We start from the raw sequence: 13587 nt of genomic DNA, 5'->3' as shown, positions 1-13587 counted from the left end.
TGTTTTAGTAGATGAGTTTGGAAGTTTAACTGTGATGTGTAATGTTATTTCTTTAGAAAAATACAGTTTGAATTTAGACAACTGACTTTTCAGAACCATGTCATTATAATTTGTGAACTACATATATAAATGGCAGATACCAGGAGCTCTGAGTTCTGAATTTTGGCCTTATAATGTAATCAAGTAAACTTAAAATTCTAGAATTTATAGTTATAGACTTAAGGCTTGGTTCATAATATTTTACTGTTTGGATTATTTTTCATGTGCAGTTATTCTTTTAAGGTTTCAGGTTCGTTCACCAACTTTCTTTCAAAAATGCCGGGACCAGCATTGGTATATTACTCAATTGGAAGCTGCACAGACTAGCTATATCCAACAAATAAATAACCTTAAAGAGGTAAGCAAAAAAACATATATTTGGTTTTAGTGTTTCATATTGTCCTACCGGCGTATTACATTTGTAATTAGATTTTGGATATTATTGCTGTTTGTAATTTTGTAGAAAAATCCACTTGTTCTTTATTCTCACTACCTTTGAACCTCTAATTCTGGACTGTCCAATTCAGTAGCCACTAGCCACATGTGGCTGTGTAGACATAATTAAAATTAAAAATTCAGTTCCTTAGTTACAGTAGCTAGCTTGTATTGGGAATTGCAGATGTAGAACATTTCCATCATTGCATAAAATTGTATTGGACAGTACTTCTCTAGTTGAGGCAAACTCTGTGTTTCTCTCAGTGACTTGGGTATTTCTCTTTCCCATGCTGTTTGAATTTAGAGGATTATAAACTATGGAACAATTGAATGTTGCCCTATCTTGAAGTCTCACTATTGTTGAACTGAGCGCTGGGGAGGATCAGTTAATGAATTTTTATTTTACAATGGTAAACTAAATTATGTAAGGAATGTCTCTTTCTACAAGTGGATATGGGGATGTGATGAGAAGTTTGAAGTGCTGAGAGTGGTTAACATATGAGAGAGGAAAAGATGAATATTTTCAAAAATTTTTATGTTAAGTTAAACTGCCTGTATTTACTATGCGGTTTGCTGATTGTGTAGCTTGGGCTAGAAATGAGAAGAAAGATGAAAATAAATTGGGCAGTTTTTCTTAGTCATAGATTTTTCCATAAGCAAAAGTCAGGAAGGTATGAGATAGATGGTGCAAGAAATGGTTTTATGAACATCTGGATATATGGTTTGTTTTTTTTTTGCTTGAAATAATTTTACTGTACGAGTGGAGGACTGCTTATGACTCTGCTTGTGTTGTTTTGTTTTAAAAGAGACTTACTATTGAGTTGTCTCGAACTCAGAAATCAAGAGATTTGTCACCACCAGATAATCATCTTAGCCCCCAAAATGACACTCCTGAGACACGAGCTAAGAAGTCTGGATCATGTGCTGACATGCTTCTCCAAGATGGTCCTACTACAGCTTCTGTAAGAGAGGCCAAGGAGGATGAAGAAGATGAGGAGAAGATTCAGAATGAAGATTATCATGTAATAATTAGACCTATTTTAGATTCATTTTGTGTTTGAAAAGAGAAATGATATCATGGTTTCCAACATATGATAGGGGGAATCAATGTGCTGAAAATCTTGTCCAGTTATATTTTCATTATTAGTGTATGCCCTTTTATAACTGTTAATAAGTCAGAAGTTGTTGCATCAAAATTATTTCAAGGTTCTAAAAATTAATTTATTGTAGAAAACTGTACATTCTACAAAACAAACTGTGATGTACATTTTAGAAGCTATGTAAGTTGTGGATTTTTAAAATGTGTCCTGGGGCTTCCCTGGTGGCGCAGTGGTTGAGAATCCACCAGCCGATGCAGGGGACACGGGTTTGAGCCGTGGTCCAGGAAGATCCCACATGCCGCGGAGCAACTAAGCCCGTGTGCTGCAACTACTGAGCCCATGTGCCACAACTACTGAAGCCCACATGCCTAGAGTCCGTGCTCCGCAACAGGAGGAGCCATCGCAATGAGAAGCCCACATGCCGCAACGAAGAGTAAACCCCACTCGCCACAACTAGGGAAAGCCTGTGCCCAGCAGCGAAGACCCAACGCAGCCAAAAATAAATAAATTTAGAAAAAAAATCTTAAAAAAAAAAAGGTGTCTGCTTTCCGTTCACTGAATCTAGTTAAAGTACCTTATCATTGCCTATGTATGTAGGATGATTTAGGTTTTGGGAGATAGCCAGGTTTTGTCCCAGCTAAACTACAACTAGAATGAGATTTTAAGAAGTGGTTGTTATTGTTTAAGATGAGAGACAGAAGGAGAGAGAAGCTCTTTTTGAGGCTTCAGGTATATGTTATAATGAAGGAGCCAGTGGGGAGAAAGATTGAAAATCAGGTCCAGGTATTAACAAAACCATTTATTTAAGGAGATAATAGAGGTTGGAATGGAGCACTCAGGTGAAGCAGTTAACCTTTGATAGAATGAGTTAAAGGTAGGGTGGAGTTTGCAGGTAGGGCAGCTGAAAGTTGTGGGCATTTATGCTTAATAGCCAATATGTTTTTCTGTGTAGATAGGTGACAGGGTTTTATAATCACGTTGAGGATAATAGACGTTAGATAGGTCTTGAGGAGTGATGGTTTGAAATGTTACTTTGTGAGGAAGCTGATGTGGACTGTATGAAGCATTTCCAGTCATATCGAAGGCCCAGCTGACATTGGCAGAAATAACTTATTAGTGGTACCAGGTAGTGTGGTTATGTGAGTTATCTCTACAGGGCACAGCAGTCTAGGCACAGGAGCGGAGAATTCTGATGATTACCTTATTCTTTGGTGCTGGTGCTTGGGCCATGGGCTGAGTGAAAACATTTGAGATAGAAGTCTTCTTTCTTTGCCTTAATCTAGCATGAGCTTTCAGATGGAGATCTGGATCTGGATCTTGTTGGTGAAGATGAAGTAAATCATCTCGATGGCAGCAGTTCTTCTGCCAGTTCCACAGCAACAAGTAACACGGAAGAAAATGACATTGATGAAGAAACCATGTGAGTGTTCACATTAACTACCACTATAAATCATCTAAGTGGTAATTATTAGAAGCATATTAATTAAGTTAGGCCTAAAAATGTGGATATTAAGGATTTTTTTTTCTTGATCTACAGTATCTTATATAAATAAATAAAGGAACTTGAAGGGAAGAGTGAAGTGATTTCCTCCCTGTCATCTCTGGGTTCCAAACTGAGTTTTAGTTTTTGCTTTAGCTTTAATTTTGCAATTATTTCATATTTAAGAAAAGTTGCAAAAATATTAACAGGGAATTCCCGTATCTCCTTTGCCCAGATTAATTCCCCAAATTTAATATTTTGCTTTGTTATGTTTCTTTTCTCTCACTCTATATAACTTTTTTGTGAGACATTTGAGATTAAGTGAATATACTTCTCATTGTGTACTTCTAAAACCAAGTATGTCTCTTAATGTAATTTCAGTACCATTATCAAAATCAGGAAGTTAACACTGATGTAATACTATAATCTATGACCTTATAGAAATTTTGACAGTGATGTCCTTTGTCTGGTTTAGGATCCAATTCAGGATCACATGTTGCTTTTTTTTTTTTTTTTTTGCAGTACACGGGCCTCTCACTGTTGTGGCCTCTCCGGTTGCGGAGCACAGGCTCTGGACACGCAGGCTCAGCGGCCATGGCTCACGGGCCCAGCCGCTCCGCGGCATGTGGGATCTTCCCAGACCAGGGCACGAACCCGTGTCCCCTGCATCGGCAGGTGGACTCTCAACCACTGTGCCACCAGGGAAGCCCCACATGTTGCTTTTTGTTAAGACACTTTAATCTGCTTCAGTCTGGTTCATGTAGTCTTTTTTTTTTAATTTGTTTTTCATGAGTTTGACACTTCAGAGAAATACAGAGTGGTTATTTTGTAGGAAGTCCCTCAATTTGGAGTAGTCTGATATTTCCTCATAATTAGATCGAGGTTATGCACTTTTGGCAGGAATAAGACAGAAGTGATGATGTAGCTTTTTCAGCGCATCAATATGAGGGGACAGTGGAAGGCGCATGTCTTCAATCTGTCCCATTATGGTTGATTGATTTAGAATACTTGGTTAAGGTGATATCTGCCAGATCGCTCTACTTTTCCCCTTTGTAATTAATAAGTATTATGTGGGGACATATTTGGAGACTGTAAATACCTTATTTCTTGTTGTACTTTAGTCCACTAATTTTATCATTCATTGGTGATTCCTGCTTGAAAAAGATTACTGTGTTGATTGCTGAATGATGATTTTCTAATGCCATTATTCCTTCTACGTTTATTAATTGGAATTCTATTCTAAGGAAGAACTTTCCCCTCTGCCCCATTCATTAATTAACTAATTAATTTCATTAGTATAGACTCATGGAGTTTTGTATTTTTAAATCATTTAATCCACTTACTATCATAATTTATTGCTCGGATTGTCCCAGATTTGGCCAGTGGCAGCCTTTTAAAAACTCCTGTGTCCTTTCTAGATGTCCTCATTATTTTATAAGCACTTTCTTATTTTCTGGCACTACAAGACATTCCAGGTTCATCTTGTACTTTCTCTGTCCCAGCCCTGGCACCAGCCATTTCACAAGAGTAAGGTGAGAGTTTTAAACCCCCTATTTGACCTCACCCCCCATTTCCACAAATTAGCTCCTCAAAATAGACCTTTTTCACTTAATGTTCCCTCTTTAGCATACGTGGCAAATTGCCTAAAAGGGTTAGTTGAAATGTGAAGCCTTTAAGTCACCAAATGAGAAATCATTATTAGTGATATTTTTAAATATATAGAATAGAACTGATTAATTTGAATTAACATGGAAAATTCTTTTAGATGGTGATTCTATAAAGTGGAATCCACCTTGATAATAGCTTAAATACATGGTTCTATCTGAATTAATTCCTTTGACTGTTAGGTCTCTTGACTTTTTTCAAGGTAGTTTTGAGGGCAATTGGATTTTACGTAAAATTGGATTCACAGCATCTCATTAGATTGACTTTTTAATGCTTTTTCTACTAGAAGGTATTTGATTATGTTCCCTTTATATACATCTATAATAATATCTTGATCCAAACTGTTTTATATAATTCATAGAAACAGCACAGTTAATCTTGAGCTAATTTGAGCATCTGGGGAATCATAAACTGTTAGCTCTTACAAATTAAGGTCAGTTCCTTGTATAGATGGGGAAATAGATACACAGTTGATTTGGGTAATGGTTATTATAAACAGCTTTTAGTTAACTAGAACACATGTATCAAGTAGGCCTTTCTTCTCTTCCTCCACCTCAGTCTTTCTATGATAGTATTATATATTTTCTTCCTGCTGTTTTTTTCTTTTTATTTTGAGGTAATTGTAAATTCACTTGCAGTTGGAGGAAATAATACAAGATCCCATATACCCTTTGCCAAGTTTTCCCCAGTAAAATTTGTATACATGCTTTGCAAATACTTTCTCCCACTCTGTAGCTTGTCTTCTCCCACTCTGTAGCTTGTCTTTTTATATTCTTAACAGGGTCTTTTGCCAATCAGAAGTTTTTAATCTTTCAACAGTGTTTTGTAATCTTCAGAGTATATGTTTTACACATCTTTTAATTCATTCCTAAGTATCTTATTCTTTTTTATGCTATTGTAAATGCAATTGACTTTTCTTTTTAAATTTCCTTTGTGTATTGTTCTTTTGCAAGTACATGAAAATCCAGTTGATTTTTGTTTCTTGCAACATTGCTAACTCGTTTATTAGTTCTAATAGTTTTTTTAATGGATTCTTTAGGTTTTTCTATATACAGTATTACATCTGTAAATAGATTTAGTTTTACTTCTTTTTTTCCAATTTGGATGCCTTTTATCTCTTTTTCTTGCCTAAGTTCACTGCATAGAATGTTGAATAGAATTGGTGGTAGTGGACATTCTTTTTTTTTTTTAATAAATTTATTTATTTATTTAGGCCGCATCAGGTCTTTGTTGCTGCACGTGGGCTTTCTCTAGTTGCGGTGAGTGGGGCTCTTCGTTGCGGTGCACAGGCTTCTCATTGTGGTGGCTTCTCTTGTTGCAGAGCACGGGCTTTAGGCACGTGGGCTTCAGTAGTTGTGGTACGAAGGCTCAGTAGTTGTGGTTATGGCTCATGGGCTCTAGAGCGCAGGCTCAGGAGTTGTGGCACAGGGGCTTAGTTGCTCCACGGCATGTGGGATCTTCCCAGACCAGGAATCGACCCCGTGTCCCCTCCATTGGCAGGTGGCTTCTTAACCACTGCGGGGAGTGGACATTCTTTCTTGTCTTATTCCTGATATTAGAGGGAAAGCGTTCAGTCTTTCACCATTAAGTGTGATGTTAGCTGTGGGTTTTACATCTATGCCCTTCTAGTCCTGGTTTATTGAGTGTTTTTGTTATGAAAGGGTATTGGATTTTGTCATATTCTCCTTCTGCATCTATTCAGATGATCATGTAGTTGTTTTTTTATATTCTGTTGATATGGTGTTTTACATTAGTTGATTTTCAGATTCTAAACCAACTTTGTATTCCTTGGTTAAATTCTATTCTGCCTTGGTGTGTAATTCCTTTTATGTTTTGCTGGATTCCATTTGAGAGTATTTTTTTATGTTCTTAATAGTGTTACACCTTTCTCTGTGGCTCAGTTTTTAGAGCCTGCTTCCTTCTGCAGGCAAAATCTCTGAGCCAGAGCTCTGAAGCTGGAGTGAGCACAAAGGTGTACTTATTTCTCCCACTTTAGAAACTGACCCATTGTGGATGGGCAAGTTGGGGGCTGTAGCCTCAGATCTTTTCGGTTTGTCTTCTCAGGCCTGGGACTTTTGCTTTATGAGTGAATTGGGGCACTGGGGATCTGGGCCCCAGTTACCTCAGCATGCTGCATCCAAGGTAGAGCCTTGGGTCTGGGTAGAAGAAGGGAATCCCTACCTCTTGGTCACATACACCTGACTTTAGCCTCAGCCACGGGTGGCTGGGAACAGGATGAGAAATGCTGATGTCTTACTCCTCCTGGGAATATAGCCCTTCTATTGGGGAGCTGTGGGAAATGGGAGCCCTATGTTCTTGGCTGTACCAGTCTGAAGTGGAATTTCTGTATCACTGAATGAAGGTGGGGAGTGGTCTTGGTTCAAGTACCACAGGCTCACTGTTGTTACCAAATTTTAGTACATTTTTTTGAGGAGATGTTTTCATTTGCTATATGCTCTAAGAACCATTTCCAGAGTCTAAATGGTTGCTTTAAAAAATAATTTTCACCAATGTCACTGGAAAGCAGATCGGTAGAGCTCCTCGTGCTGTCAGTCCGGGAACTGATTTTAAGACTACTTTAAATACTCAAAACTAGCACTGATTAGTGCTGTTCCATATAGTACTTTGTCATTTAAAATAAGGTGATTGTGTTTTGATAGACAACACCCTCTTTTCTGAAATAGTATTTTAAGAAAATAGTGTTTAGTCACATACAGTAATTTAAACATCTTTCTTAACCTTAAAGTGTACTGTGTTAAGCCTAATTTACTACCATTAAGTTACAAATCCTTTGAAGCTATAATCTCTTCTGCTTACAATGGTTTTCAGATTTTCTATTTTAAAAATTAAATGTTGCCAACCTATCTTGGTATTTTAAAAAGGTAGATTGAACATTAATAATACTGCCCATACATGTGATAATGACAAAAGTCTTTTCCCTCAATTTTGTATTTAGAAATATTCTATTACTTCACAGGAGAAAGCTATACACAATTGTTATGAAGTTCACTGAGGTGTGACAAGTAATATTAATTGTACTTACTGTGTGGAATGATGAATTTTATATATTCTTAGGTCTGGAGAAAATGATGTGGAATACAACAACATGGAATTGGAAGAGGGAGAACTCATGGAAGATGCAGCTGCAGCAGGACCTTCAGGTACTGAGGCCAGGCCCCACAAGCTGTTCTGCCTTCTCTCTGCTCTTCTCTGAATGTATCATATTTTGATATGTGGCAGCCATTGCTCTACATGCTTCATGGTGTTAGAAGGACTATATTTTATGTATGGATTTTAGAGTGAATTACTAATAGTATTTAAAACAGTAATAATAGCTAAAATTTAATGTGTTCTGATGTACCAGGCACTGTGCAGAGGCACTATGTGTACCTTATCTCATTTGCCTATAAAATTCTTGGAGATAGGTTTTAATATTATCTTCTTTTTATAGCTATAGAAACTGATGTGTAAAGGAATTAAGCAACTTGCTGTCTTTTCACAATTAAGTAAATGAAAGAGAGGAATTAGAGTTTTCAGTTTATTTGAATCCAAAGCTCATCATCTTATCTACTTTTATATACTTAACTGTCTTTTACGATACATAAGTCTTACTTGTATACCTATCTCAATTATAAGAATAATCTGAACAGAATTGTTGAATCTTTGACTTAAAAAGGGCCTTTTGAGAATTCATTTTATACGTGGAAATAACTCAGAGATTAGTTGCTTAGATCACATAGGTAGTTGTTGGTATAGCCAGACTAGAACCTCATATCGTCTTCGTGGACCCAGTTTTTTGCCAAAGTACACTGCTCCTCCTAGGATAACCTTACTTAAATAGTAGGTGTTTCTTTTGTGTTCTTGGACCTATTTAATTAAGCATGGGAAACTTGGCTAGAACAATTATCAGCTAGTTTGTACTGCTTCTACTTTACTGGTGCTGCGTCGGGTCTTAGTTGCGGCACACCGGATCTTTTGTTGCGGTGCACAGGCTCAGTAGTTGTGGTGTGTGGGTTTCTCTCTAGTTCTGGCATGCAGGCTCCAGAGCACGTGGGCTTTGTTGCCCCACGGCATGTGGGATCTTAGTTCCCCCAGCCAGGGATTGAACCCGTGTCCCCTGCATTGGAAGGTGGATTCTTAACCACTGGACCACCAGGGAAGTCCCCCATACTGTTTGGATGACTGTAGCTTTGTAGTGTAGTTTGAAATCAAGGAGTATGATACCTCCAGCTACGTTCTTTCTCTAGATTGCTTTGGCTCTTCAGGGTCTTTTGTGTTTCCATACAAATATTAGGATTCTTTGTTCTAGTTCTGTGAAAAATGCTGTTGGTGTTTGAATCTGTAGATTGCCTTGGGTAGTATGGTCATTTTAACAATATTAATTCTTCCTATCTATGAGCACAGTGTATCTTTCCATTTGTGTTGTCTTCAGTTTCTTTCATCAATGTCTTAACAGTTTTCAGAGTGCAACTCTTTTATCTCCTTGGTTAGATTTATTCCTGGGTTTTTTTTTCTCCTTAATGAAATTGTAAATGAGATTTTCTAATTTCTCCTTCTGATAGTTTGTTACTAGAGTATAGATATGCAACAGATTTTTGTTTTGTATTAATTTTGTATCCTGAAACTTTACTGAATTTGTTGAAGAGTTCTAGTAGTTTTTTGGTGGTATCTTTAGGGTTTTCTATGTATAGTATCATGTCATCTGCAAACAGTGACAGTTTTACTTCTTCCTTTCCAATTTGGATTTTTAAAAAAATTTTTCTTCCTGTCTAATTGCTGTGGCTAGAACTTCCAGTATTATGTTGAATAAAAGTGGTGAGAGTGGACGTCCTTGTCTTGTTCCTGATCACAGAGGAAATGCTTTCATCTTTTCACTGATGAGTATGATGTTAGCTGTGAGCTTGTTGTATATGGCTGTTATTATGTTGGGATATGTTCCCTTTGTACCCACTTTGTTTATAGTTTCTATCATAAATGGATGTTGAATTTTGTCAGAAGCTTTTTTTGCATTTATTAAGATGAGCAATTTTTATTCTGTAATTTGTTAATGTGGTGTATCACATTGATTGAGCCATCCTTGCATCCCTGGGATAAATCCCACTTGATCACAGTGTCTGATCTTTTTAATGTTTTGTTGAATTTTGTTTGCTAAAGTTTTGTTGAGCGTTTTTGTTACTACGTTCATCATTGATATTGGTCTGTAATTTTCTTTTCTGGTGGTGTCTTTGGTTTTGGTATCAGAGTGGTGCTGGCCTCATATAATGAGTTTGGAAGCATTACTTCCTCTTCAATTTTTTGGAATAGTTTGAAAAGAATAGGTGTTAACTCTTTAAATGTTTGGTAGAATTCACCTGTGAAGCCATATGGTACTGGACTTTTGTTTGTTGGGAATTAAGTTTTTTTTATTACTGATGCAGTTGAAATTTTATTACTGGTTATCAGTCTGTTCCTAATTTTCTATTTCTTCCTGATTCAGTCTTGGGAGACTGCACATTTCTAGTAATAATCCATTTCTTCTAGTTTGTCCATTTTATTGGCATATAATTGTCTGTAGTAATCTCTTATGATCTGATATGTCTCTTTGTATTTCTGTTGTGTCAGTTGTAACTATTTCTTTCCTTCTACTAACTTTGGGTTTTGTTTTTTCTTTTTTTTTTTTTCTAGTTCCTTTAGTTGTAATGTTATGTTGTTTATTTGAGACTTTTCTTACTTCCTGAGGTAGGCTTGTATTGCTGTAAACTTTTCCCTTAGTATTGCTTTTGCTGTGTTCCATAGATTTTTTGGATCATCGTGTTTCTGTTTTCATTTGTCTCAGGTATTTTTTTATTTCCTCGTAGATTTCTTCAGTTGATTAGTAGCATATTGTTTAGCCTCCACATGTTTGTGTTGTTTGCAGTTTTTTTCTTGTAGTTGATTTCTAGTCTCTTAGTGTTGTGGTCAGAAAAGATGCTTGTTATGATTTCATTCTTAAATTTCCTGAGACTTGTTTTGTGGCCTAGCATGTGATCTGTCCTGGAGAATAATGTTCCCTGTGCACTTGAAAAGAATGTGAACTCTGCTGCTTTTGGGTAGGATATTCTGTATATAGAGATCGATATCTATATATCTCTATTAAGTTCATCTAATAGATGGACTAATGTGTCATTTAAGACCAGTGGTCTAATGTGTCATTAAATGCCAGTGTTTCCTTATTGATTTTCTGTCTGTATGATCTATCCATTGATATAAATGGGGTGTTAAAGTCTCCTACTATTATTGTGTTACCATCTATTTCTCCCTTTATGTCTATTAACATTTGCTTTATATACTTAGGTGCTCCTACGTTGGGTACATATTTATTTACAATTGTTATATCTTCTTGTTGGATTGATCCCCTTACCATTACATACTGACCTTCTTTGTCTTTGTTATGGACTTTGTTTTAAGTCTGTTTTGTCTGATGTAAATATTGCTACCCCACGTTTCTTTTTGTTTCCGTTTCTATGGAATACCTTTTTCTATCCTGTCACTTTCAGTCTGTGGATGTTTTTAGATCTGAAGTGAGTCTTGTAGCCACATATATATGGGTCTTGTTTTTGTATCCCCTGGGCTACTCTGTGTCTTTTGATTGGTAGGTTTACTGCATTTATGTTTAAAGTAACTATTGATAGGTATGTACTTAGTGCCTTTTTGTTAATAGTTTTCCGTTTCTGTATTTCGTTTTTGTTCCATTCCTCTTTTGCTCTCTTCCCTTATGATTTGATGACTATCTTTAGTGTTAGTTTGGATTTCTTTCTCTTTTTTGTGTGTGTATCTATGGCTTTCTAGTTTGTGGTTACCATGAGGTAACACACACACACATACAGACAGACACATGATTATTTTAAATTGCTGATCTCTTAAGTTTGAACACATTATAACAACCCTGAATTTTTATTCCCCTCCCCACCCCCACTCCATGTTTAATGTTTTTATGTTATATTTTACCTCTTTTGTTTTGTGTACCTCTTAACTGCTTATTGTGGACATAATAAGCTTTTATCCTTTGTACTTGCCTTATAAGTATTTGATCTACTACAATCAAGATGTTAAGCTGTCCGTTAAACAGATCTTTCTTATACAGAAGCCTAGGTATATAGTAAAATAGTATTTACTAAATTTAATTTTTTAGACAGTATTAAATAATGATATAGCTTAAAACAAATATTTAGTGACTCAGGTGGCCTCATTCCCATAAGAATTGCTTTTAGTTTATTCAGTTATTTTCTTTTAGTTGCAAGAGAATTTAGGCTTAATAATATGTGCTGAAAAGGGTTTTAAATATTTTTCTAATGTAGAACATTAGCTAGTTGAATCAGCTGAGTATGAAAAATCTATTCTGTTGATATAATTGCCTGCCATGTGTAACTTATGAAACACTGCAATAATACTTCTAATTTGAGAACTAAAAAGTTTTGACAGTATAATACTTTTGTAAAACAAATTGACATTGTATAAAGTTATTACTCAAAACATCTGTTATATATTTCAGGTTAAAGATTTTTAAGGTTCCCTGTTCCACAAATGTTTAATGAACACCCACTAGGTATCAGCCATTATGTTGTTCATTGGGTTTATAAAATGAATGAGCATCACTTTTGCAGCACTAGTCATTGTAAAACTTTGTGGTTATAAATATAGATACAGGGTGACACCAAAAATGGAAAGAACAGCTAATTGGAAATGGGTGAAAAAAGGTTTCAGAGAGAGAGAGTGATACTTGATCTTGCTCTTTAAAGATGAGCTCAGTTCATTAGGCGAACAGGGAAATAATGAGATTAAAGAGCAAAGGCATTCTAGGCAGAAGTCGCAGCATTGTCCTTTTTGGGAACTTCAAATATTTGAGAGTTTAGTTTATATGGGGGCAGGCCAGTGTGAGATTGGTAAGCAGGAACAAGGTTAGGTAATGGAAAGTCTTATTTGCCAGACTAAGGAGTTTGGGCTTTAAAGGTCTTTTTTTTTTTTTAAAATAAATAAATAAACGTGCATTGGGTCTTTGTTGCTGCGTGCGGGCTTTTCTCTAATTGCGGAGAGCAGGGGCTACTCTTCGTTGCGGTGTGCGGGCTTCTCATTGCGGTGGCTTCTCTTGTTGTGGAGCACGGACTCTAGGCGCATGGGCTTCAGTAGTTGTGGTACGCAGGCTCAGTAGTTGTGGCACACGGGCTTAGTTGCTCCGCAGCATGTGGGATCTTCCCGGACCAGGGCTCGAACCTGTGTCCCCTGCATTAGCGGGTGGATTCTTAACCACTGCAACACCAGGGAAGTCCCCACTAAAGGTCTTTAAAAGTGAATGTGATCAGATTTGTCTTTATAATGGAAAATGGATGAGCTAAGATTAGTTAGAAAACTACCGCAGGAATTCCCTGAGAGTCCAGTGGTTAGGACTCCATGCTTTCACTGCTGAGGGTACGGGTTCAGTCCCTGGTTGGGGAATTAAGATCCTATAAGCTGTGTGGCAGGGCCAGAAAAAAGAAAGAAAGAAAGAAAAACTACCTCAATATTCCAGGAGAGAAATTTTCAGGGCCTAAAATAAGGTAGTAGCAGACAAGGTAAAGAAGAAGAAACCTTTTGAGAGATGTTAAATAGTATCTACAAAACTTGCGAGTGTCTTACTGGATTGATTGGAGTTGGTGGAGATGTGGGGATGATCCTTAACATTTCTAGGTTAGCCCGTGCCATTACATAAGCGAATGAGTCCAGGAGCAGAAGATAGTATATTCCGTTTGATCCATGTTGGTCTTGAGAGGCCTATGGGACCCCCATGTATTGATCTCCAGACCCGTATAACTGGCTGCTTAGAAGACCACAGGTGTGCAGTCTGGTCTATTAATGTATATTTCTTTTTAAAAA

At 36.8% G+C, this 13587-nt stretch overlaps 1 protein-coding gene across 14 annotated transcripts in view; it reads left to right on the top strand.

Moving 5' to 3' along the window:
• Window positions 1-13587, top strand: part of TRIM37 (tripartite motif containing 37) — a 151156-nt gene that overhangs the window by 63765 nt on the left and 73804 nt on the right. For all 14 annotated transcript variants that reach the window (XR_009537529.1, XM_060133971.1, XM_060133969.1 and 11 more), the window contains exons 14-17: window positions 283-397; window positions 1281-1496; window positions 2858-2994; window positions 7795-7880. Coding sequence is in view for 13 of the 14 variants with exons in the window: in XM_060133971.1 (XP_059989954.1) it covers window positions 283-397; window positions 1281-1496; window positions 2858-2994; window positions 7795-7880 (554 nt within the window). In the remaining variant the exon portion in view is untranslated. The remainder of the gene's footprint in view (window positions 1-282; window positions 398-1280; window positions 1497-2857; window positions 2995-7794; window positions 7881-13587) is intronic.

This window comes from Lagenorhynchus albirostris, chromosome 20, assembly GCF_949774975.1.
Source record: "Lagenorhynchus albirostris chromosome 20, mLagAlb1.1, whole genome shotgun sequence".
Classification (NCBI taxonomy): Eukaryota; Metazoa; Chordata; class Mammalia; order Artiodactyla; family Delphinidae; genus Lagenorhynchus; species Lagenorhynchus albirostris.
The sequence above is the reverse complement of the archived record's forward strand: the minus strand, read 5'-3'. Positions and strand labels throughout refer to the sequence as shown.